Here is a 25,843-nt window from a genome sequence, read left to right as displayed (position 1 = left end):
AAAACTGGCTTCCTAATCTCTCATAATACAAAAAGGAAAAAAAACATGTAATGCAACTTGCCCTTTTTTTTTTTTTAAGGTTTTGGTCCAGGCCATGTAATGTATTTATCAAAAAGTAGATGCACTAAAAATATGGTCTGCTTGACAAGATGCAAAATGCTTAGTGCAAGTCTTATTAATAGTCACACTGGCCTTCCCTCCCATTGTTTTTCATAATGTAGAAAAAACACTTTGAAGGAAAAAAAAGATATAGAATAGATAATGTTGCTATTGCCAAACTGATGTTGATGCCTCACTGTCACCAAAGTGATCACTCACAGACATCAGCAACACTGGGGATTGTGTCTGTGCTGCCTGGCCTGACCTTTTAAAAATGTAACCAGGGTTCAAAAGCAGTTCCATCATTACAAAACACACTTCGCTCCAATTGTCACTAAAATCTCTCTCTGCCTCTTAAATTTATTTATTAAATTGAATTTTTGTACTCTGCTTGGTGTCAGAAAACTCTACCTGTAAAGGGCCAGACAGTAAATACTTTAGGCTTGGGAACCACATTGTTGCTCTCACAGATACTCAAATCAGTTCTTGTAGGAAGTAGCCACAGTGAATACCTAAGTGAATGAGCGTGGCTTCCCTTCCCCTTCCCCTTTTCTTTCTTTCCTTTCTTTTCTTTTCTTTTCTTTTCTTTCTTTCTTTTTCTTTCTTTCTTTCTCTTTCTTTCTTTCTTTCCTTTCTTTCTCCCTCTCTTTCTTTTTTCTTTCTTTCTTTCTTTTCTTTCTCTCTCTCTCTTTCTTTCTTTCTCTTCCTTTCTTCCTTTCTTTTTTTGAGACGGAGTCTTGCTCTGTGGCCCAGGCTGGAGTGCAGTGGTGCAATCTCGGCTTACTCCAACCTCTGCCTCCTGGGTTCAAGCAATTCTGTCTGTCTCATCCTCCCAAGTAGCTGATATTACAGGCACCCACCATTATGCCCAGCAAATTTTTGTATTTTTAGTAGAGATGGGGTTTCAACACGTTGGCCAGGCTGGTCTCGAACTCCTGACCTCTAGTGATCTGCCCGCCTCGGCCTCCCAAAGTGCTGGGATTACAGGCGTGAGCCACCAGGCCTGGCCAAGGCTGTGTTTCAGTAAGACTTAATGTATGGACACTGAAATGTGAACTTATGTAATTTAATTTTCAAATGTCACGAAATATTATTTTTGTTTTGATTTTTTCAACCATTAAAAAATGTAAAGCCATTCTCAGCTTATGTACCATTCAAAAGAAAGTGGTCAGCTTAGTTTGTGGACCTCTGGCAGAGCATTGATCTTCCTTCCCTCTGTTATCTTAACACTGGGAACAGGTCAGGGGAAGGGATGGTTTCCATTGCGTGATTTTTCACTATGCTTATTTCTTCCCTGAGAGAAACAAATAAGATTAATTCAATGTAATCTACTCTATTAATAGTTCCCTCTCTCCTCTTTTTTCTTCCATTCACATTCTCTTTTGCAATAGAAGTAACACACAATATTGAATTCAGTGAATACAAATCACTGACGTTTTCTTCTGTGCTTTGTTTCATTATTCTCTCCTGTTTCTTGATTTCCTCTAAACAGAGTAGTAAAATAAAGAAGGAATGGCTTTGTAAGAAATCAATTTGGCAAAGAAGGCATGGAATCAAAGATATTCCTAACCACGTAGGTTTAATGACTGCCTACCACAATATCTTAGGTAAGGACCTCCTTAAGCAAAGATGTGAATGATAAAATTCTCCTGGACCCTTCTCTACGTAATTGTTTTTCATCCAGGTATTTGTCACTTTGTCCCCCAAATTATAATCGTTCTTTGCATAGAATTTCATTTGAATCGCTGAGTTGGGCTTCTTAATCTCTCATAATACAAAAAGAAACAAAACATGTAATGCAACTTGCCCCCCTTTTCTTTTTAAGGTTTTGGTCCAGGCCATGTAATGTATTTATCAAAAAGTAGGTGCACTAAAAATATGGTCTGCTTGACATGGATGCAAAATGGTTGGAAGAGATGTAGTTACTCATGACTCATTGGGAGATGGCAGAAGATACCAAAAGTGGTTTCACAGGAGTTCGTTCTGCATTTACTTGTTTGTTTTGGATGAAATAGGAAGCATGCTCAGTGACTGTACAGGTGACATCAGCTGCAGTGTCAAGTAATACATTGTAAGGGCATAGGCAGAACTAAATTTTATAGGATTGGAAAAGTGTTTCATGGAAAAACAAACTACAGAATTTGGTGTAAAGAAAGACCCATGGATTTGGTACAAGTGCCACATGGTACATGACAGATTGTGTGAGAAGATGGCAGGAGTGGACCTTTATAGCAGAACCTTATTTTCTCACAGGACGTAAATATGACTATGATTTCTTATCAGCAGTGTTTTCAAAAATCAAATTGAAAACAGGGCATGTGAATGGAAATGCAGCACATAGACCTGCAAGAAATTCCACTCATCTTTACTGACTCATGAGTCATTCCCTCAGCAGAAAACAGTCTAAGGATCCTTAATTAATGAACAATATAGACATTTTGGAGAAGATTTAGAACACAAAAGTAAACTGCAGAAAATAAGCTATATAAAAAAGGGTTATACATATCTATTATTTAGTCTAGTGGGAAAAAAAGGACCGAGAAATTTGTAATTATTTAGGAAGTGGGAGGTTTGACACAAAGCATAATTATCAGCTATTCTGCATTGCCTGGGTGGACAGAAAAAGAGGAATTAGGCTTTGGCCATGAGATAGGAAGTATGTGGCACGTGAGTCTTGTTAAACCACGAACAGTCATACAAGCATAGAATCACTTTCAGGAGGTCTTCACAAAGGCTAGTATCTAGTGGGCTGGGTTAGTTATGTGCATGTCTGAAGGAGACGGCAGGCTATACCTTCTATCCAAGTGAGGTGAGAAAAGTGAGAAGCTGAACATGTGGATCAAACACTTAAATCCTATGTGAGCCATGAGCTTACCAGAGTTTCCTAAAAGCAAATGAAAATAGGTTGTTCTTTATTCTTCTTTTGCTTCTTCATATCTCCTTCTTCTAAAGAAAACCTAAAAAGTACAACTTGTCCTTTGTCAGAACTTGTCTAACAAGCAATGGAACCCATCCTCATTGGGTCGTCTAAGGCTGAAAACCAAATGTTTAGAAACTGACTCCTGGGATTTTTGAGCCTTTCATTTTGATCTTCTAGCAAGAGGATCAAATGTTCACAACACTGGATGCTCTTCCCTTTAAAAAATTTTCCTACCCATGGGGCTGTTTAACGGCTCCCATTGGTTCCTGTACGCTCAATAAGCGATGATGTTGGCATGCAGAGCGGTGAAACTGCACAACTGGAAACTTCTGGTGAATGAAACTGATGAAGGCATGGTAAATGCTGAGTAATAATTTCATTCCTGGGCCTTAAACACCTAATTATGGGTCTAATAAAGTAGAAGTAGACCATGTGAAAGACCCTGCCCTAAGAAAAGACTCTCCAGGTCAAAATCCACAAGAGCACCTGGAACCGCGAGTAAGGAATAACTTACAACCTCACATATACCTATCAGGCAGCACACGTGAGAGCAGCGTGACGATACAGGATTCAGAGGCAGCTGAATAATCAGCATGGGATATGAAGGTTTTTGATCTGGTTAAAGATCATGTATATTCTTAATTTTTCCAGTTATGGTAAAATACAGAAATGGATTGTATACAAAATAGAGATAATGATAGCAAGATGTAATTAAGTCATTAAGTGATACCTTTAAAAATAATCTTAGTAGTTTTAATGATTTTTCTTGTTTTAAAAGTTCAATTTTAAGACTAGACTGATTTCATTTTACTCTTTCTATTCAAACTTACCTATGCTTGAACAATAATTCCAGTGAATTTTTAAAACACTCTGTAATAGGCACATTTTCAATTTATACCCAGGGATGAAATGCATTATTGTGTTATTATAAAATGCATTTTGTGACTCAGTTTAATTTTCCCTCTATGATAGCCATACTATGCTGTGCTCAGTACCTGAATTTATAAACAAGTCTAGGTAGCTGACAGGTAGTGGATGCGTAGTCCCCAGTTTGTTTTTGCTGGCCCATGTCCAAACCAGAGCAGCTCTGAGCTGTTATTGAACTTTCACTCACACTCTAAATTCAGAATTCATATAGCCTTTACCCTATCCACAGTCATCTCTCACATATCTACTTTTGGAGGGATAGCATTAAGAGATTAAGTGGTAAACACATACCCCAATTCACTTTAATGAACAATTCACCCCTGAATGGTTTATACAAACAACTCTAAGGATATAGTAACACTATTCAATAGTGGTTTTATTCATAGATTTATATGTGAAAGAAAAGGTCTGACTTGATGCAAGCCTGCCTTCTTGGCCCTGCCTCGACTTTAACCGCAGCAATGGCTAAGCTGTCCTGAGTCAATGGACCCACTCACACAGAATTCACTTCATCTGTACCTTGAGGCTTGTGACAGTTGTCTCAACCCTCTCCTCAAATGATTTGAAAGTAGGAGAATTCCTAAAATAACAAAAAGAGAGAGGTCAGCTCCAAAGGCCTAGCTGTCTTAGCAACCATGCTGTTTGGTTTTCTGCTCATATCTGTAAACACAGCCTCTGCCACAGAGCTACCTGTCAGCTTGCCACCTGCACCAACCACGTTTTAAAATGTATGTCACTTCTGTTAGGTTAGGTTCAGAAACCATAACCTGACATGGAATTTTTCTAGGTAAAATGATCAGTACATAATACAGTAAATAATATGGTATTTGGCAATGACACAATAATTCCATGGTACACTGTAAATCATTTCCAATGAGCCAGTGGAGCAATGGGTAGCTTAAGTTTTCATTTAGCATTTATTGTTTCTATCACAACACTCCTCTTCCTGACTCAGGTTTTTTAGTAAGCAATGGAAAATCCATATGATGAATGTCATGTTTGAGTTTTGCCACTTGGCATTTTTTAAAGTTATTTATTTCAGCAAATGTGAGACAATTCAGAAATAGTGCAAGGAAAAAAATGTTCATATATTTTTTTCTTTTCCATGCCTTAAAAAAATAATCATTTTGACAACTTACATGAAGTGGTGTTTTGGAAAGTTAATGCTTTCATTATTTTAAGATGAAACATACCCATTACCTACCTAATGCCCAATCAAAATGGAGGTTATTAGCATGCGTTATTTTTCCTCTCAAATAGATATACCTACTTGTTCTCTTACCAAATAGAACCTTTGCAGCCTAATGGCTTTTTTTCTTTTTTTTGATAGTCTCGTTCTGTCACCCAGGCTGGAATACAGTGAAGTGATCTTGACTCACTGCAACCTCCACCTCCCAGGTCCAAGCGATTCTCCTGCCTCAGCCTCCTGAGTAGCTGGGACTGCAGGTGCCCACCACCACATCCAGCTATTTTTTTTGAATTTTTAGTAGAGATGGGGTTTCACCATGTTGGCCAGGCTGGTCTCGAATTCTGACCTCAGGTGGTCCACCTGCCTCGGCCTCCAAAAGTGCTGGGATTACAGGCGTGAGCCACTGTGCCTGGCCCCTAATGACATTTTATTTGTGACTCATTCATTGTATTAAATAATCTATACATAATTTTGTTGCTTTAAGCATTAAAAACTTCATTTGGTGCTTTCTGGTTTTCTGTATTGGATTTGGCCCCATGATATTATAATTTAATGACATCACCACCATTAAAAATACCACCAACCCCTACTAAAGAAACAGGAACTGAACTAAGTGTATTTTAAATCTTGTATCCATGTCAGCTTTCAGCAGCAACAACTGCCATCATTTTCAGATCAAATAATTCAACTAAATGTTGAATTAATAAGGCACTTGTTATTCTCTCTTGAGTGCAAAAAAAAAAAAAGTAAAATAAGAGGAATGGCCTAGAAAAACTTTATAAAGGAGAACAGCTATAGAATATAGGTTTCATTATGTGGTGCAGAATGAAGTATCACTTTTATACTACTAAAAGGCAATGAACATAGATGTTTATGAGTGAATTTGAGGATTGTCTCCTGAGTCCCTGGTGCTCCACACGGTCAGAAATGTACCTGCATTCAGGCTGCACAGATTAACAATGGTGAATTCAGAGGGCCCTGACATGGCATCACATTTTGTGTACGACTCAAACACGAGTCAAATTCCTATGAGTGATCCTCCATAATGCTGTTTCATGATGAAATGTTAGTAAAATTATACTTGCATGACTCAAAAAGTATATAGTTATTGGCACTTCATTTCCATTGCAGGTTTTATTTGGCCAAGCCTGCACACGTGACTGCCTGTCATCCATCAGTTACACAGGCCCACAGTGAGGAAATGGTTCATGGGTATATGTTAGACAAGCAAAATAATTTTTTTTCAAGTTAGTTTCAGGCAAGCTCATGCAGACTACATTTGACCCATAAGCCACTGCTAGATGAATTCCTGGTTCACAGGGGAAAACCATGTTAATTTTGCCTTCTTCTGACACCCAGATTTAAAATTTGACAAGTAAAGGGGAACAGAGCCTTAGGTTCCACTACCCAACTTGGGTATTCTTATGCTAGGGAGAGTAAGCCATTCAAAGATGAATTAAGCAATCTTGAATCTGTACTCTCTGTTTACCACCAAATACAGAGAACTAAATACTGCGGTTGAATTTCCAAATCAACCAATTAACCACATAACCCCAGTGTAGAAGAGCCTTCCTTCATAAAATATAATAGAACAGACATTCTTCTAATTAAATTATACTAGAATACTTGCTGGAGAACAGGGAGAAGCTCTTTAATCAGATTTAATCAGATGTACAACTTTAATCAGATTTAATCAGATGTACAAACTTTTTTAGCACTGCAAATGACCCTAGGAAGAATTTCTCTTCATGACAGTTAAAAAACAGGAAAAGATTATATATATAAAGAATTTGGCTTCGGCAGTCTCAAACTATTGAAAGTAACTAAACTCCTTCTATAATGCATTCAAACCACAACATCAATATAAAGCAGGTAGAAGAGGCATAGCTCTGACTGAAGTGGGGGAAGATCCCAAAGGCTTCATCTCTAGGCAGCCTTAGGGCTCGGTGGGTGGAGGGGCATCTTTGACAAGCAGCTAATCTGGTTCTAGCCTCTTATTTTAAATATGATGAAGCTGATACCATTGAGGTGATTTTCCCAAGAGTGCAAAGTTAATCCTTGGCAGAGCTGGGCTAGAGCCTGCATTTTCTGATTTTCAATTTAACACTCATTCCTGTCTTGCTATTAGTTTAATTTTATCTGATTGCATCACTATGCCATGCAAACTTGAAGTTAGGAATGTCTTTCTCACCAGTTTTTATCTGGTCAGTAATTATACTGACATTTTATTATTTAACAAACATCTCACTTTACCTTAAAAATCCTAATGATATCCTCTCTAGAACTTTAGCCTTGTTAGTCTTCAATCCTTTCATTTAAACTTGCCCCCAGGCTAGCATTTAATTCTGCTGAAATAAGAAACCCAAGTTTACCTTTGCAAGATTGCTTGGCATGTTCAGACACTGTGCTAAATGCTTTATGTAGGTTCCTTTGTTTATGCCTCACAAACACCATATGAAGTGGGTCTTATTTCTTGCAATATATGGATGAAAGAATTGAGGTTAAGTCACTTGTCTTGGGTCACACAGGAAAGACTAGATTTAAGCCAGGATGTCTGGTCAAAAGCCCAAGCTACGCAATTCTTCCACAGAATTGTCAGCCTTTTCTTCTGAAGACCATCAGCAATTTCCTTTCACATAAAGCAGGGGAACCCCATAAGTAAATATAAATAAAATAACACCTTAAACACATTTCATATTAATATTACATAAAATATTTTACACACATTACCTCATAGCAGGCATACTTATGGAATGGCGAATGGAGTAACTTCAGAGCAAAAGCAGATTAAAGGGGAAAAAAGAAAAAAGAAGAGAGCACACATAAGTACATGAAAAACTCCCTATTCGTAGTTCTAAAACAGCAATTCCAAATATCTGAAATATTTCCTGCCCATCTAACCAAGATAATATTTGTTTTTGTTGGGTATAATGGGCATAGTCAGCTTTCAAGGGTATAAATGAAAAGTAGATGGTGGATCCACGGTTGCATATTATTTTACTTTCTGCAGCCTCCTTTTGCCAGGAAATCTGAGAATGTCTGGTTTCTCCCAGGTGAGCCCAGTAGCCCATGGGCATCTTCTCCAGGCCCAACTTAGGTCTCTACTCCCTTCTGCTCAGGAAGACAGTAAGGAGCAAAAGGCAGTATCCAGGAAATAGAGCCAGGCAGGTAGAAGCTAATCATTCCATGGTAGAGAAACTGGCCAGAGGAAAGCAAGAAGTTAACATAAGACTTTCAAGGAAGCACATGCCAGGCAAACACAGTTCTCATAGGCCATAGGGACTTCTGCATCCATTCTGGTTTGATTGTCAAGATGATTGATTTGTACTAGATGACTGTCAAGAACATCTGGTACAAACACAAACATTCCTGAGAATTTTAAGAGATTTAGACTTCTCATCCCATTAATCCTAGTAGCTGATTCATCTTCCCTCTGGTTGGTTGCCTGTTACTTTCTATTGAGTTCCACTCAGAAATCAGGCTGGGCAGGGGGAGGAGCACAATGGGTCCGTTTTCCTGGCCTAGTGCTTGCTCCCACCTCACACTTTTCAACAGTGTCCCTGCTTTCTCTTCTCTCAAGGAGCTAATAGTTCAGGGACCAAATCTGTCACCCTTCCCTGATAATATCCACTGAGGGCATTAGTATGGGTAGCACTTTGCTAGAACACAGAAAGAAAAGGACAAACAAATTCATGGGATACTTACGGTCTTACCCTAGACACTTGATTTAGAAACTATTAGGCAGATATTTCCTCAGAAATTACACTTCAAAAGCATCACTAAAAGAGCCTCATCTGCATTACCAATTGGTGTATCTCTGTAAATATAGACCGCTTTCTTAGGAAAAAATTTTTTTAAAAAGTATATAATAAGATTCCGGCTAAAAGAAGGCTTAATTCGGGGGCTTGGGATTAACAATCACAAACTTCTTAACATAGGTGCTTTTCCGGTACCTTTCTTCCCTTCAACTTCAGAAGGCACAGAAAGTTGAAGGTGAAACATCAACACAAATTGTGGGTGCAAGAAATTCAGAGAAACATGACAATCTAGAGAAAATCTGTTTTTGTTTCTCAACTTTACTTTCTAGAAGTTTTAGAAAACATATATAACTTTCAATCTCCACTTTGTTTTTTTTTTCTTCTTCTTTTCAATTCTAAGAACCTCTGTCAACACCGGAAGAAATGGTGCAGAGAAAGAGACTCCTGAGAGAGAGCTCAGCAAGTGAAATGGTGTAAATGATTCAGAAATGACATAGAGATGTACTTCAATAAGTTCAAATGTATTAAGTGCCCTATAAACTATCTTCCTGGTCACGGGAACTCTCTGGAAAACAGAGTGTAGTTTTGTTGGTTCAGGCACAGTGTGAAAGAAACAGGGAGCCCTGGAAAGCAAAGGGGCAGCAAGGGAGTGGGCAAAGCCCCACACGCAGCCCCGTGGCGCTTACCCGATGGAGTGAGACCTGCAGCCCGGAAGCACAGGAGAGAAGAGCAGAGTTAGCAAACAGGAGGCAGAGAAACACTGCACTGCCCTTGGTGGTCCCCTTTCAAGGGCCCCAGAGCACAGACAGGGTAGCTTCATTTACCACTCTTGATTACACTGACTTTTTAATGTCTCTGACAAATCATTTTACCAACTCAGGTTTTGCTTCTGTTATTCCTATAAGTAATATAACAATGATTGGACTGTAATAAAATGACATGCCTTCTCCAAACATTTTGTCCCCAGTGGATCAGTTTGAACAAATTAACTGAGAAGTTCCCAGAAGATGCCAATGTTATTAGAAAAATGATTCCAACCGCTTGGATTTCTTCTGAGTACTTTCCTAAGTGTGACCTCATTTTAACTTCACAGGAAATATTTTGGTTAAGTGGGTATTAACAATGTTATTTTATGGATGGAGAAAGAGAGTGGGCAATTCCATGACAATCAGGTTAAAATGAGAATCTTACTTAGCTCAGAAAAATATAACTTATTTTTACAAAACATACAAATTAAATCTTAACATAAAGCTTTTTTTTCCAGCTATTAAAAGGCCCAAATTCTAGGTTTTACAAAATCTGTAAATATTAATTTGGAGTTATTTTAAAGAAAAACTGAGAGGTACTGTTGTTCTTCCAAGGTATCTGAATTTTGCTGGTAATGTTTTTGAATACATTCAGAAATTTGTTACCAGAATGCACAAAAATGTTATAGTGTAACTAATAAAAATGTAGACTAATATGACACTTTTAACCAAAAAGAAGTTTAAAATAAAAGGTCTGTGACCAAATTTTAACATATTCCCCATATTTACAAATTGGCACATTAGTTTTTGAACAAACAATCAAAGCTTACTATTTTTTCCCATTTAAGGTCTTTTATTAAATTAAGTTTAAACACTTTCAAAATGACTTTTATTTATATTACTTGTTTGGGCATAATTTAAAAGTAAAAATCTTTGTAAAACTTGTTGCTTTCACAAAGAGTTATTCTCATTTATATACAAATGTTAGATATAGTTTGAGAGAAATATACACATAAAATATTATATAAATAAAGCTCTGAAATTTTCAAACTCTTCAAAATATTTCAGGATTGTATTTGATTATCTAGCAACACAGACTGTATTTTCCAATATTTTTAGCCACAGTTTATAATGAAAATGTTGTATCCTCTACATGGGGTAATAACAAATGGAAAGTTTGGAAGTCCTGGAAAATAGGCCATCCACTGTACTAGACAAAGCCACATTGAAACAGGAGGAAAGGCAGTCAATACAACCTTGACATTGTACCCAATTAGTGTTTGAATATGAATGCCAACATATTGCATATGTGAAACACAGTCTTCATTCTTCACTATTGGGAAAAACAATGAGCAGGGCCTTTATGAAATACAGTGGGCTCCTGTTAATGTACTCTCCCTAATTTCTACCATGTGGGGCCATCTTGTAACTGAGCTGGTCACTTAAAGATAAAAAACTGCAATTTTTTGAGTGCATAATACATGTCAGGCTTTCTTCTGCTACTTTTATAATAGTCCAATGACATTGTTATTCTTATCTCCATTTTATTAGTGAAAACCCCAGGTACAGGTGAGCTAAGCTATGTCTGTCTTCCTCATAAACTGACCCTCTGAAGCCAAATTATCTGGAAGCTTGTTATAAACACAGATTCCTAGACTCCACCTCAGACTTACTGAGCACAACCTCTGAGAGGTGCAACCTAAGAATATATATTCTAAACAAGCTTCAGAGGTGTTTGTAAGATCTCCTAAAGATGCAGAAGCACTATTCTAGTTAGCAGTGTCATGCTGGAGTTCCCAGGGTTCAAGTGAAAGATTTCAACACAGTATGAAGAGAACCAATTTTATAAACATGGGAAAATATGTTTTCTTGGGTATAAAACATATACCCAAGGTTATAGAGGGTTTCCTATTTTAAAGGATTATTTAATTAGTTTAGATAAATGTTATAATGCCGTTAAAATTATTACAAATTTTATTTGTAATAGAATTAGGGGTAATTAATAATTCAGAAGGTTTACCTGTTTATCACATCTGCTTCTGAAGAATTTCAATTACTTTTTATTATTGTGGCATTAGTAAAAATGAAGATAAAACAATGTACTCAGATTCATGCACATGTCCTTGTGAATGCCTAGTTGTTAAAATAGTGAATGAATATTGGGGACAGTCCAGCAATTTTTGAAGTAAATAAAATTTAATAATATAATTTATAAAGATGTATCTATAAGTGTAAAGTTAGGAAGATATTTGCCTCTCAGTGTCAAAGCTTTTCCTTCTTTTTTTTTTTTTTTGAGACAGAGTCTCACTCTATCGCCTAGGCTGGAGTGCAGTGGCGTGATCTGGGCTCACTGCAACCTCTGTCTCCTGGGTTCAAGTGATTCTCCTGCCTCAGCCTCCCCAGCAGCTGGGACTACAGGCACACACAACCATGCCTGGCTAATTTTTGTGTATATATATATATATTTTAATGGAGACAGGGTCTCACCATATTGGTCAGGCTGGTCTCGAACTCCTGACCTCAAGGGATCCACCTGCCTCAGTCTCCCAAAATGATGGGATTACAGGCATGAGCCACTGTGCCCAGCCCAAAGCTTTTTCTTTTTAATAAAAAAGTAACAGTTTAAGAATCCAGTAAAATAAATACGCAGAGATTTTTTTTTAAAAGAAGAAATGTAAAATGTGCTCAAAAAGTTTTTAAAGAATAGAGGGAAAAATGAAACTGATTTCTGAAGAAAAATCCTCCAAGGCGTATCAGCCAAATGCAAAATAAAACTATGACTGGTATTTAAATAAGCAAAAACTAAAAGAGTAATACCTCTATATAATATGGTATATAATATATTGTATATAATATTGTATATAATATGAAAAACTATGGGCAATACTACATTTTTTTTTCCTGGTGCCTCCAGTGAGAACTTTTGGTTCTCAAGTCAAAATCAACCTTGATGGTCACCCTTATTTTATGTAACAGTGAAATATTGAAAATAATGAAAATGTGCAAGGGTAAAAGCATTGCTATAGCTACGCACTGGGAGATAATAAATTCATTAAAAATGAAGGTGCAATAAATATTTAACATACTCACAAAATAGTTATAAAATGAAGAAAGAAAACTACCAGAAGTGTATATGTGTGGTACCTTTATGGAATAAAAGGATAAATATGTACCTATTTAACAGAAAAAATATACTAGATGGATGTATACAAATATGCAACCTAGAATAGTTTATGGGAGCGCATTCCACTAAATGCATATTTTAATTTATCATTTATATTACAGCTAGTAAGAATTTGCACATGCTGCATTCTTTTCAAATCTGCCTCACTACCCTGTATCTTCTATTTTTACCAGGTCGGGTCCTAGTAGAAACAGCAACTCTGGGACCAGGCCACCTAAGCCTGACCTTCAGGCAGAAAATGTCCCAGTGTGAAAATTTATCTTAGTCGTCAATAATATCAGCCATATAACATTTTTATCCATTAAAATAAAAAAATACATATGTTGAGATGAGCAGCTAACAGCTAGTGCTCCCTTCAATCGGAAAGCCAAGGGCTTAGCGCCGTTCCCATGGTATTTTCCCACAGTACCTCATGTCTCCGAACTTCTTGCTGATGGCCGTTCCAACGTTGCTGAAAGCTGCAGTTGCCTTCTGCCCTGCGTGACTCAGGGTTTCATGTGTTTTCTTGTAGCTAGAAATAAAACAGAACAACACGGTTTTTATATCATGATCTCCCATAAACAATTCATCTTCCTTCTCACTCCTTACTTTGAAAATGTCCTTTCCTCAACAGATTTAGGAAGAAGAAGATCCACAAAACCACTGTTTCCATTCATTGTCTGGGGATGATGGGTTGGCTGCTGTTCATCAGAAGGAAAGTCAGACCATTAAATCTGAATTTAGGAAGTATATACAGATACAAATACAAATACAGATCTGAATGTGCAGCTCTTTCATGACAAATAATGGAACTGCTCAGTGAGCAGAATGTTGTTCTTGAAGTGTATTAGTTCTAAAACAGACACTTGTCAATGACAGCTCTAGGCATCAAGGATGACACAGAAATTAGAGAATGCAGGTTTAGGTTTTGAAGGTACATCTAAGCTTATACTGTTAATTTGGGTAAAATAAGCCAGAAAAAGGCAAAACACAGTTAGTTATTTAGCTTACTTTTCTAGTATTTATAGCTGGGAATAATAAAAGCACATTATCTTAAGATAATATAGTGACTTTTTTTGAAAACAGTTTTAGGAATATATACTGTGAATATTTGTTGATAAGCCTATGTCATACTAGACTTGACTACTTGAGGGCAAGGAAGCCATTCATCTTTGTGTCCCTGGTCTCTGACAAAGGGATAAAGAAGAAACTTAATAAATAGTAGATGAACGAGTGGGTGATATCAAAAGGGACAACCTTTTGTGACTCTGAACTGGGAGTAGTGGCACTAGGAAAAGAAAGAGGTATGATGGATTACAGGGATAGAATGGACAGATTCAACAGGAGATGGTAAGTGATAAATAAGAGCAAGACCAAAGGTTGTCCTGAGGCTGCGAGCATCATGACAGGAAGGACAGTGATGCTACCTATAGGGATGAGAAATTTCTGAGTTGGTTATGAAAGTGGGAAATAAAAGGTACATAACTTGAGGAATAATAGTAAATCAACAAAATTTTTATACACATTTAAAAAAACCCTCAAATCTTAAAATGCATATGCTGTCTTCTTCTGATTTATGCTGCTCCCAGGTAAGTTCTCCCAAAACCCTGTTATACTTGCATGCATATGGTATCTGTAAGAAAACATTATACCTTATGAAATCAGCTATGTAGGAACTGCCCTTTTTCCTCTACCCCTTCCATCTCCCACAAGTCATCCAGTCCTAAGTATGATCTCAGGCTCTAGTGAATATTTTCAAATACGTGCCTTGGTCTTCCCTAGGACAGAAATAACTTTATTAATGTGGTATTCTTTTTGTGAGCAGAATGGAATCTGTCTATAATATTGTTAGCATTATATGTTATTTATTAACACAATGTTTTTTTAGGAAGTATAAAAACATACATTAACTAGATCATAAAACCAAATGTTCATTTACTGAACAGACATTTCCTATCAAAAATGACAAGACCAAGCAGAATAAGGGTCAAGGAAGAATCTGGTGACTAGGGGGTAATTTGTGTCTCTGGAGAGGACTGTGTGAGGAGAACAAGGAATGTGGATGCCAGATGGCACTGGGTCAAACAGCAAATGAGACAAGATGAAAGAAATGAACAGCTTTTAGGAAGTTTGCTTAATTTCTTTTTTTCTCTGAAGGTCCCAAAAATGTCAGCTCATTCAAATTAAATTTTATTTTTACATTTTGCTACATGATTTTAGCTTTTAATTTTGGAAAAACATTTTTTGACTACATGAAACCATGGAATTTCAGGCAGTTTATACACAAAATCAAATATTATTATCAAGGAGACAGGCAGAAGATGGCACATAGGAGACGGGCTAATGTGCATCTTGCACTTGCTCAGACAGAATAGTGTGTGGAGACTCACATCATGAACTTTTGTTCCAAGAACCACCATAGGAACTTACCAGGAACACCGAAAGAATTCACAGATCCTTTGAAAGGAGTGGCACACCACTGCAAATTCTGAGAGACGGGTGAAAACCTGAGTTCCTAGAGTGCGAGAGGAGAAAACCTGCCTCTGAACCCACATCTCCACTAGGGAATCTGAAAATCCAGATCACAGGAGAAGGATTTAACCTAACTTAGAGCTGGAATGGATTTAGGGAGCTGGGTGAAATATAATAGTAGCAGCAATGGGAAAAGCCTTATAGGCACTCCCAGTCTCTCTAGCTTGAGCCCAGGGAATGTATATAACTGTATCTCACAGAGCGCCTCCAGGAAGGCAGCCAGTGGAATTAGGGAGGGGTCATGGGGTGAAAGAAGCTTCCAACTGAATTTTATAATAATTGTCACTGGGCATGAACTTTCTTAAGCAGAATCTGGGGGGTGAGTGGAAACTGCTGCAGATATGAGCGCAGGAGCTACCAACACTGTGGGCAGACAGGTAGGGGCGAGGCCTGAAAGCTGTGCCTGCTTTCTCAGCAGGGAAGCCTATGGCCTGGGGCAGGTCTGAGTTCAGTGTGCACAGGCTGCCTGGATGGAAACTTGGCTCTATTAGCAGAGCACCGCAGGGGTGAGACTGGCCTCGCCAACTGCGTGGGAGCTGGGTGAGGCCTTTTGCTACCAGGTATCCCCCACTTCCTTGATAAACTATATGACACAGCAGAGGCAGCCATAATCCCCTTTGGAAGGTAACCTCACTGGCCTGAGAACCACACCCCCCAACCCACACAGTGGCTGCAGCAAGCCCTACCCAAGGAGAGTCTGACCCGCCCAAGGAGAGTCTATCCCTGCCCCCACTTGATGGTATTTCTCTACCTGCCGTGGTAGCAGAACACAGAAGACATAAACTCTTGAGAGCTTTATGGACCCACCTATTGCCTGAGAAACCAGAATACCTCCCTTGGACAATTTAGTGCAAGCTTAAATCCCACTGTTACTACTGCAGCTGGTGCCTTCTTGAAAACACCACCTCCTGGCTGGAGGCAGACCAACTCAGGCCATTACTGCAACTCATGACAGAATAACCCTGATCCCAGGAAGAAGAAAAGAACAGCTAATACTGCTGCCTGTAACATCCTGGCTAACCAGAGGTCCTGAGTCTGTCCACATGACGACTTCACTGCTAGCATAACCAGCATCTGAGAAAGCCGGCACGTTAAACCCAAGGATTCTCATAGAGTCTACTTCACTCCCCTGCCACCTCCACCAGAGCAAGTACTGGTATCCACAGCTGGGAGACCTGAAGACTGGTCATATCACAGGACTTTTTGCAGACATTTGCCAGCACCAGCCTGGAGCCTGGTAGTCCTGCTGGGTGGTTAGACTAAGAAGAGAAATAACAATCACTGCAGTCCAGCTCTCAGGATGTCCCATTTCTAAGGGAAGGGGGTGAGCACTACATCAAAGGATCACCCTATGGTACAAAAGAATGTGAACAGCAGGCCTTGAGTTCCAAATCTTTCCAGTGGTGGGAAGTTTCTCATAGCAGAGACACAATTGCAGTGCTGGGCGCAGTAGGGAAAGTCTGCACCTCTAGCCCAAACGGCAGGCAGCCCCTGTGATTGTGTAGGACCTTAAAGAAGGGGTCCTTGTTTCCCCTGGCACTCTACTGCAGACACAGTTGGGCTTCCCCCAGAAGAATGGAGGCACCTATAGACAGCCTTTCTGGAACAATCCAGGGTGAGTGCAGCCCCACAGGAGGAACACACTCCAGATTCAAGCCTGCATGAGAGGCAAAGTCACAATTCCTCCCTACTTGGAACATCAACATTTCCATAGATGAAAAGAGGTGCCTGTCTTATCCGAATAGCCAGAACACTGGGACAGGAATAAGGCTGTGAGGTGAGTAGCTTTCCTGCTGACCTGGCAGGACAGTGGAGGTAGCTCCCACTCTTCACCTTGATGAAACCTCAGCACATCTAATTGAGAGGTCCTCCAGCCAACTTCATCAAGGCTGGGACCTCAGCCCACCATCGGGTATTACATCTACCCACCTGCCTTAGCCACAACCAGTGCCTAACCAGGGATACCTCTTCTAATGGCCTAAAGCCTGAATCGTCAACTCAGTAAATAAAACAGTGGGAAAAAAGTTAAATAAATAAATAAAGGGTACACCATGAGAGAACAAGATAAGCTTCAAGAGATACCTGCCATTCCAACTCCATAAGAGGCAGTGAACTCATCCACACACCAAGAATGTAACAACTACAAACAGCATAAGGGAAAGCCAGCACACAAAAAAACTTTCTGTAACTAAGGATCTCATACTGAGTCTTCAACCCTACAAGCACCAAGAATTAAATTAGGCTAAAATAAACATTAAAGTCTAATCCTTAAGAGGGAATAAATAAATTTAAGTTAAAAAAATTTTTAAGCAAAAATAAATTCAAGAACAATTTTAAGAAATGGTCTACCCAAATGAGAAGAAACCAGAAAAGTAATTCTAGTAATAAAACAAACCAGGGTTCTATAACACCCATGAAAGGTCACACTAACTCCCTAGGAATGGATCCAAACCAAGACGAAATCTCTGAATTGCCAGATAAAGAATTCAGAATTGTGCTACTCAAGGAGATACAAGAGAAAGGTAAGTTGGCTGAAAACTAACTTAAAGAAACTTAAAACAAATATAGGACATCAATAAAAAATTTTCCAGAGAAATATATATCATAAGGAAAAAACAATCATAACTTCTGGAAATGAAAGACTTGCTTAGGAAAATAAAAAATGCAGTGGAAAGTTTCAACAATAGACTAGAACAAATAGAAACAAACTTCAGAGGTCAAAGACAAGGCTTTCAAATTAACACAATCCAACAAAGACAAAGAAAAAAAATGAACAAAGCCTCCTCCAAGAAATTTGGGATTATGTTAAATGGCCAAACCTAAGAATAATTGCTGTTTCTGAGGAAGAAGAAAAATTTTAGTTTGGAAAACTTATTTGAGGAAATAATTGGGGAAAAGTTCCCTGGCCTTGCCAGAGATCTAGACAATGAAATACAAGAAGCTCAAAGAACTCCTGTGAAATTATTCACAAAAAGATCATCACATAGGCACACAGTCATCAGGTTATCTAAAATCAAGACAAAGAAAAGAATCTTAAGAGCAATGAGGAAAAAGCATCAGGTAACCTATTAAGGAAAACCTATCAGATTAACAGCTGGTTTATCAGCAGAAATCTTACAAGCCAGAAGGGATTAGGGTCCCATCATTAGCCTCCTTAAACAAAATAATTGGCAGACAATTATCCAAGAATTTTGTATCCAGCAAAACTAAGCTTCATAAATGAAAGAGAGAGAAAGTCTTTTGCAGACAAACAAATGCTGAGAGAAATTGCCACTACCAAGCCAGCCTGACAAGAAATGCTCAAGGGAGTTCTAAATCTTGAAACAAAACCTTGAAATACACCAAAATAGAACTTCATCAAAGCATAAATCTCACAGGACCTATAAAACAAGAACAAAATGAAATAAAACAAAACAGTATTTAGGCAACAACTAGCATAATGAATAGAACAGTACCTCACATCTCAATACTGACTTTCAACGTAAATGGCCTAAATGCTCCACTTAAAAGACGCATGATGGCAAAATGGATTAAAAACCACCAACCAAGTATCTGCTGTCTTCAAGAGACTCACGTAACACATAAGGAATCACATCAACTTAAGGTAAAGAGGTGGAAAAAGATATTCCACAAAAATGGAAACTAAAAGTGAGCAGGAGTAGCTATTCTTATAACAAACAAAACAGACTTTAAAGCAACAACACTAAAAAAAGACCAAGAGGGACATTATGTAATGATGAAAGGATTAGTCCAATAAGAAAATATCACAATCCTAAATACATATGCACCGAATACTGGAGCTCCAAAATTCATAAAACAATTACTACCAGGCCTGAGAAATGAGATAGATGGCAATGCAATAATAGTGGGGGACTTTAATACTACAATGACAGCACTAGACATGTCATCAAGATGGAAAATCAACAATGAAACAATGGACTTAAACTCTACACTAGAACTAATGGACTTAACATATATTTACAGAACATTCTACCAAACAATTGCAGTATACATTCTTTTCATCAGCACATGAAACATTCTCTAAGATAGACCATATGATAGGCCACAAAACAAGTCTCAATAAATTTAAGAAAACCAAATTCATATCAAGTATCCTGACTCCAAAAGGAAGCCTCAAAACTATACAAATATATAGACATTAAACAATCTGCTCTTGAATAATCTTTGGTCAACAATGAAATCAAGATGGAAATTTAAAAATTCTTGGAACTGAATGATAATAGTGAGACAACTTGTCAAAACCTCTGGGATACAACAAAAGCAGTGCTAAGAGGAAATTTCATAGCATTAAATGACTACATCAAAAAGTCTGAAAGACCCCAAATAGACAACCTAATGTCACATCTCAAGGAACTAGAGAAACAGAAGCAAACCAAACCCAAACCCAGCGGAAGAAAAAAAAAATAACAAAGATCAGAGTAGAACTAAATGAAACTGACAAAAAAAAGATATAAAAGTTAAATGAAACAAAAAGCTGATTCTTCAAAAAGATAAACAAAATTGATAGACCATTAGCAAGATTAACCAAGAAAACAAGAGAGAGAATCCAAAGAAGCTCAATTAGAAATGAAATGGGAGATATCACAACTGATACCACAGAAATACAAACATTCAGGGCTACTAGAAATACCTTCATGCACACAAACTAGAAAATCTAGAGGAGATGGATAAGTTCCTGGAAATACATCAATACAACCCTCCTAGATGAAATCAGGAAGAAATCGAAACTCTGAACAGACCAATAATATGTAGCGAGATTGAAACAGTAATAAAAAAATTGACAATAAAAAAAAAGTCCAGGGCCATATACATTCACAGCTAATTCTATCAGACATTTAAAGAAGAATTGGTACCAATCCTACTAGAACTATTCCAAAAGACAGAGAAAGAGGAAATCCTCCCAGATCATTCTATGAAGCTGGTATCACCAAATGTAATGCCAAAACCAGGAAAGGACATAACAAGAAAAGAAAACATATCCCTGATGAACATAGACACAAAAATCCTCAACAAAATACTAGCTAACTGAATCCAACAGCATATCAAAAATATAATCCACCATGATCAAGTGGATTTCATACCAGGGACTCAGGGATGCTTTAACATATGCAAGTCAATAAATGTGATACATTACATAAACAGAATTAAAAACAAAAATCATATGATCATCTCAATAGACACAGAAAAGTTATTTGACAAAATATGGCATCCCTTTATGATTAAAGATCTCTGCATAATCAGCATAGAAGGGACATATTTCAAGATAATAAAATCCATCTATGACAAACCCACAGCCAGCCTCATACTAAATGGGAGAAAAGTTGAAAGCATTCCCTCAAGAACTGGAAGAAGATAAGGATGCCCACTTTCACCACTTCTATTCAATATAGTACAGGAAGTCTTAGCCAGAGCAATCAGACAAGAAAAAGAAATAAAAGCCATCTAAATTGGAAAAGAGGAAGTCAAACTGTTGCTGTTCACTGATGATATGACTGCATACCTAGAAAACCCTAAAAACTCATCCAAAAAGCTACTAGATCTGATGAATGAATTCAGTAAAGTTTCAGGATACAAAATCAATGTACACAAATCAGTAGCACTGCTGTACACCAACAGTGACCAAACTGAGAATCAAATAAAGAACTCAATCCCTTTTACGATAGCTGCAAAAAATAAAAAATAAAATACTTAGGAATATACTTAACCAAGTAGGTGAAAGATACCTGCAAGGAAAATGACAAAACACTGCTGAAAGAAACCAAAGATAACACAAACAAATGAAAACTCATGCTCATGAATGGGTAGAATCAGTATTGTAAAAATGACCATACTGCCAATAGCAATCTACAGATTCAATGCAATTCCCATCAAAATATCATTATCACTCTTCACTGAACTAGAAAAAACAATTCTAAAGTTCACATGGAACCCCCAAAAAAGCCCACATAGCCAAAACAATACTAAGGAAAAAGAACAAATCTGGAGGTATCACATTACCAGACTTCAAACTATACTACAAGGCTGTAGTTACCAAAATAGCATGGTACTGGTATAAAAATAGGCACGTAGAACAATGGAAGAGAACAGAGAATCCAGAAATGAAGCCAATACTTACAGTAAACTGATCTTTGGCAAAGCAAACAAAAACATAAAGTGGGGAAAGGACACCCTATTCAACAAATGGCACTGGGATAATTGGAAAGTCACATGTAGAAGAACGAAACTGGATCCTCATCTCTCACCTTACACAAAAATCAACTCAAGATGAATGTGAGACTTAAATCTAAGACCTGAAACTATAAAAATTCTAGAGGATAACATCAGAAAAACTCTTCTAGACCTTGGCTTAGGCAAAGAGTTCATGACCAAGAACACAAAAGCAAATGCAACATAAATAAATATATGGGACCTAATTAAACTAAAAAGCTTCTGCACAGCAGAAGAAATAATCAGCAAACAGACAAACCAGAGTGGGAGAAAATCTTTGCAAACTATGCATCTGACAAACGACTAATATCCAGAACCTACAAGAAACTCAAAACTCAAACAAATCAGCAAGAACAAAACAACCCCATCAAAAAGTGGGTAAAGGACATTGATATGGTTTGCCTGGGTCCCCACCCAAATCTCATCTTGAATTGTAGCTCCCATAAGTTCTACGTGTTGTGGGAGGGACCTGGTGGGAGATAATTGAATCATGGGGATGGTTTCCCACATACTATTTTTGTGGTAGTAAATAAGTCTCATGAGATCTGATGGTTTTATAAGGGGTTCCCCTATTGCTTGGCTCTCATTCTCTCTTTCCTGCTGCCATGTAAGATGTGCCTTCCACCTTCTGCCATAATTGTGAGGCATTCCCAGCCATGTGGAACTGTGAATCCATTAAACCTTTTTCTTTATAAATTACCCAATCTTGGGTATGTCTTTATCAGCAGCATGATAACAGACTAATACAGACATGAATAGACAATTCTCAAAAGCAGATATACAAATGGCCAACAAACGTGAAAAAATGCCCCACATCACTAATTATCAGAGAAATGCAAGTTAAAACTACAATGAAATACCACCTTACTCCTGCAAAAATGACCATAATTTAAAAATAAAAAAAAATAGACATTGGCGTTGATGTGGTGAAAAGTGAATACTTTTACACTGCTGGTGGGAATGTAAACTACAACCACTACGGAAAACAGTATGAAGAGTCCTTAAAGAACTAGAAGCATAACTACTATTCAATCCAGCAATCCCACTATTGGGATTTCCCCCAAAGGAAAAGAAGTCATTATATGAAAAAGACACTTACACATGCATATTTATAGCAGCACAATTTGCAATTGCAAAAATATGGAACCAGCTTACATGCCCATCAACTGATGAGTGGATAAAGAAAATGTGATATAAAATATAACTGTGGTAGGAAGTCCAAATTTTTCTTTATTTATTTGTAAAAAGTCCTCTTGTTTTTAAGGCCAAAACTACTACATTTAAATCTTGCTTTTAAATCTTGCTTTCTGAGTCTAGTTAATATATATTCCTACATACCATGGAATACTACTCAGCCATAAAAGAGAATGAAATAATGACATTTGCAGCAATCTGGATGGAGTTGGAGACCATTATTCTAAGGGAAGTAACTCAGGAATGGAAAACCAAACATTGTATGTTCTCATTTCTAAGTGGGAACTAAGCTGTGAGGATGCAAAGGCATAAGAACGATATAATGGACTTTGGGGACTCGGGGGAAAGGGTTCGAGGGGGGTGAGGGATAAAAGACTACACCTTGGGTACAATGTACACTGTTTGGGTGATGGGTGCATCAAAATCTCAGAAATCACCCCCGAAAAACTTATCCATGTAACCAAAAGCCACCTGTTTCCCAAAAACTATTGAAATAACATTTAAAAAGATAAAAAATTATTATCTAAATTGTCATTAGTGATAAGACAGTTAAAAATACTAAAAATGTTAAAGACTAGAAATAAAAACACCAATCATCATTAGAAGATTTTAGTGAGGTGTGATCTTGAAATGTCATGTGCTAAGAATTCTTCAGAAGAAGCCTGCTACTAAATAGTTTTCCAAAGCAGTGTCTTGAACACTTGGATTAACTAGACTCAGAAAGCAAGATGTAAATGTAGTGTCTTGGCCTTAAGAACAAAATGACTTATTTACAAATAAATAAAGAAAAATCTGGACTTCCTACCACAGTCATATTTTTAGGATGCTGTTGAAGGTTTCAGTAAGTAGTAACTGGGTAATGAAATCAGATCTGTGAAAAGGGCATTAAAAATGGAGTTCAAGGCTGGGCGTCGTGGCTCACGCCTGCAATCTCAGCACTTTGGGAGGCTGAGGAGGGTGGATCACCTGAGGTCAGGAGTTAGAGATCAGCCTGGCAAACATGGTGAAACCCTGTCTCTACTAAAAAAGCAAAACAAAACAAAACAAAACAAAATCAGGGCTGGGTGGCACATGCCTGTGATCCCAGCAACTCGGGAGGCTGAGGCAGGAGAATTGCTTGAACCCAGGAGGCAGAGGCTGCAGTGAGCTGAAATTGTGCCATAAATAAATAAATAAATAAAGGAGTTGGAAGTGAGGAAAGTACAGTATTATATGCTGATGAAACATTATTATACTATGGACTGTGATTCAGAATTAGGCTCAATCCAGGACTCTACTGACATCATAATTCTGAAAAACATCAAGAAAAACTTTCCTGTGCAAAAACTTATGTGTTTTGGTAAGAAAACAGAACAATCTATTGAATGCCCAAAATAGGAGACTAGCATCATCTTTAACCTTTCTGTTTCTTTCATTCTCCAAATCAAATTCATCAGGAAAGCCCTGTTGGTTCATTGCAACTTTCAGAATAGATGTGGAGTCTACTTTCTCACTGCTTCCACTACTCTCCACCTTAGTTCAAGCCGCCATCATCACTCACCGGGGCTCTTGCAATCACCTCCTAACTAAACTCCATACTTCCACCTTATCCTTCTACAGTCCCTTTTCAACACCGCAGCCAGAGGGACCCATTAAAGCATTAAATTGGAGCAGGTCTCTGCTCAAAACCTTGCACTATCCCCTCATAATACTCACGGTGAAAAGCCAAAGTCCACCTGGTGGGCCTTCTGATGGCCCTACACAGTCTGGTCCCCTCTCATTTCTTCTTACTCTGCTCCAGACCTTCCAGCCTCCTCACTGTCCCTGGAACATACCAGGCCCCCTCCTACCTTAGGGTCTCTGCTCTAGCTGTTCTGCTTTGTGATGCTATCAAATATGGCACAAAAAGGGTTGTGCTGTATTTTAAATGTCCCATTTTGAAGAATTAAAAAGACTTAAGCCTGCACCCTTGAGAAGACTGTAAAAGCAACCTCTTTCTGTCTAGTCAAGGCCAGAGGTCCCTGGGGCCTTGGCCACTTGGGGTGCCTGCAGAATGGACTGAGCCCTAGGGAGAAGGGAGTGATAAGGGTAAAAAGGAAACCAGGGAAGGGTGGAGGAAAGGAAGAAAGTCTATTGAGCAACCACCTGCCACTGACTCTGTGTGGCCTGAAACGTGACTCAAGGGAAAAGTAAATAAATATTCTGCAATATCTGTGGCTTTTGCATGAAGTTGGGACTGGCTACTAGTTAGAGAATTCATTCTTGTGTTGGTTCCACATTTCTTCAAGAATTCTTACAATTAGACCCAATATTTAATTTTCTTTTAAGCTTTTCCATGTAGTTTAACTTTATATATTTGAGAATGTTTTGAACTAAGATATGATTTTTTAAACACTTGTTTGTGTGTGTGTGACATTCTGAATTTAATGCATAATTTAAATATAGCTAGCTAGAGAGAAGTATATATCGAAAATAGGTGATAGCTACATTGTGTTTTAAACACATTTCTATAGCAAAATGGGAGGTGAGCATATGCAGTGATCTGATTACTTTAGTGTGGTATTAATATTATTTATGTCCCCACCATGAAAAATGCAAGTCTATTTCTATATGAAATTTTATAGTTAAAATTCAGCTATACAGGTAGTTTAATGCAGTGTTAAAGATTTTAGGACTCCTTATTTCCAAGAATTATTTAATGTTAAATCTGAAGGGCACTGGAGCTAAATCCCTTCAGATTACAGATGATGAAACTGAGGCCCAAAAGAGTTATGTGAATCTTAGTGACACAGGTAAGTCTAGGGCCTAGTCCAGGGTGCCTGCTTTCCATTAAAATGTCTTGCTGCCTTGAAGATGATAGACATTTAAAGATGAGTTGGGTCAGCTTTCTATAGTACCAGTGTTCAGAGAAAGAAATAATACTGTATTTCAAGAATGCTAAAATGCACATTTTTTTCCCCACATTTTTACACCTCTTCCTTAGGCTAAACATCATATTCCTTTTATATATATATAGACTTGGGATCCCACTACATTATCCAAGCTGGCCTCGAATTCCTAGACTCTGGCAATCCTTCTGCCTTAGCCTCCCCAGCAGCTGGGATTATA

General features: G+C 37.9%; 1 protein-coding gene across 10 annotated transcripts in view; it reads right to left on the bottom strand.

The window, feature by feature from the left end:
- Window positions 1-25,843, bottom strand: part of TPD52L1 (TPD52 like 1) — a 109,637-nt gene that overhangs the window by 1,788 nt on the left and 82,006 nt on the right. For 3 of the 10 annotated variants that reach the window (XM_518724.7, XM_009451931.4, XM_016956265.4), the window contains exons 4-7: window positions 13,233-13,334; window positions 9,580-9,594; window positions 7,866-7,904; window positions 4,466-4,526 (exon numbers count right to left, since the gene is read on the bottom strand). In XM_518724.7, coding sequence (XP_518724.5) covers window positions 4,466-4,526; window positions 7,866-7,904; window positions 9,580-9,594; window positions 13,233-13,334 — 217 coding nt within the window. The remainder of the gene's footprint in view (window positions 1-4,465; window positions 4,527-7,865; window positions 7,905-9,579; window positions 9,595-13,232; window positions 13,335-25,843) is intronic. The other 7 variants (XM_003311463.5, XM_063813419.1, XM_003311464.5 and 4 more) reach the window with 5 other exon arrangements.

This window comes from Pan troglodytes, chromosome 5 (assembly GCF_028858775.2).
Source record: "Pan troglodytes isolate AG18354 chromosome 5, NHGRI_mPanTro3-v2.0_pri, whole genome shotgun sequence".
Classification (NCBI taxonomy): Eukaryota; Metazoa; Chordata; class Mammalia; order Primates; family Hominidae; genus Pan; species Pan troglodytes.
The sequence above is the reverse complement of the archived record's forward strand: the minus strand, read 5'-3'. Positions and strand labels throughout refer to the sequence as shown.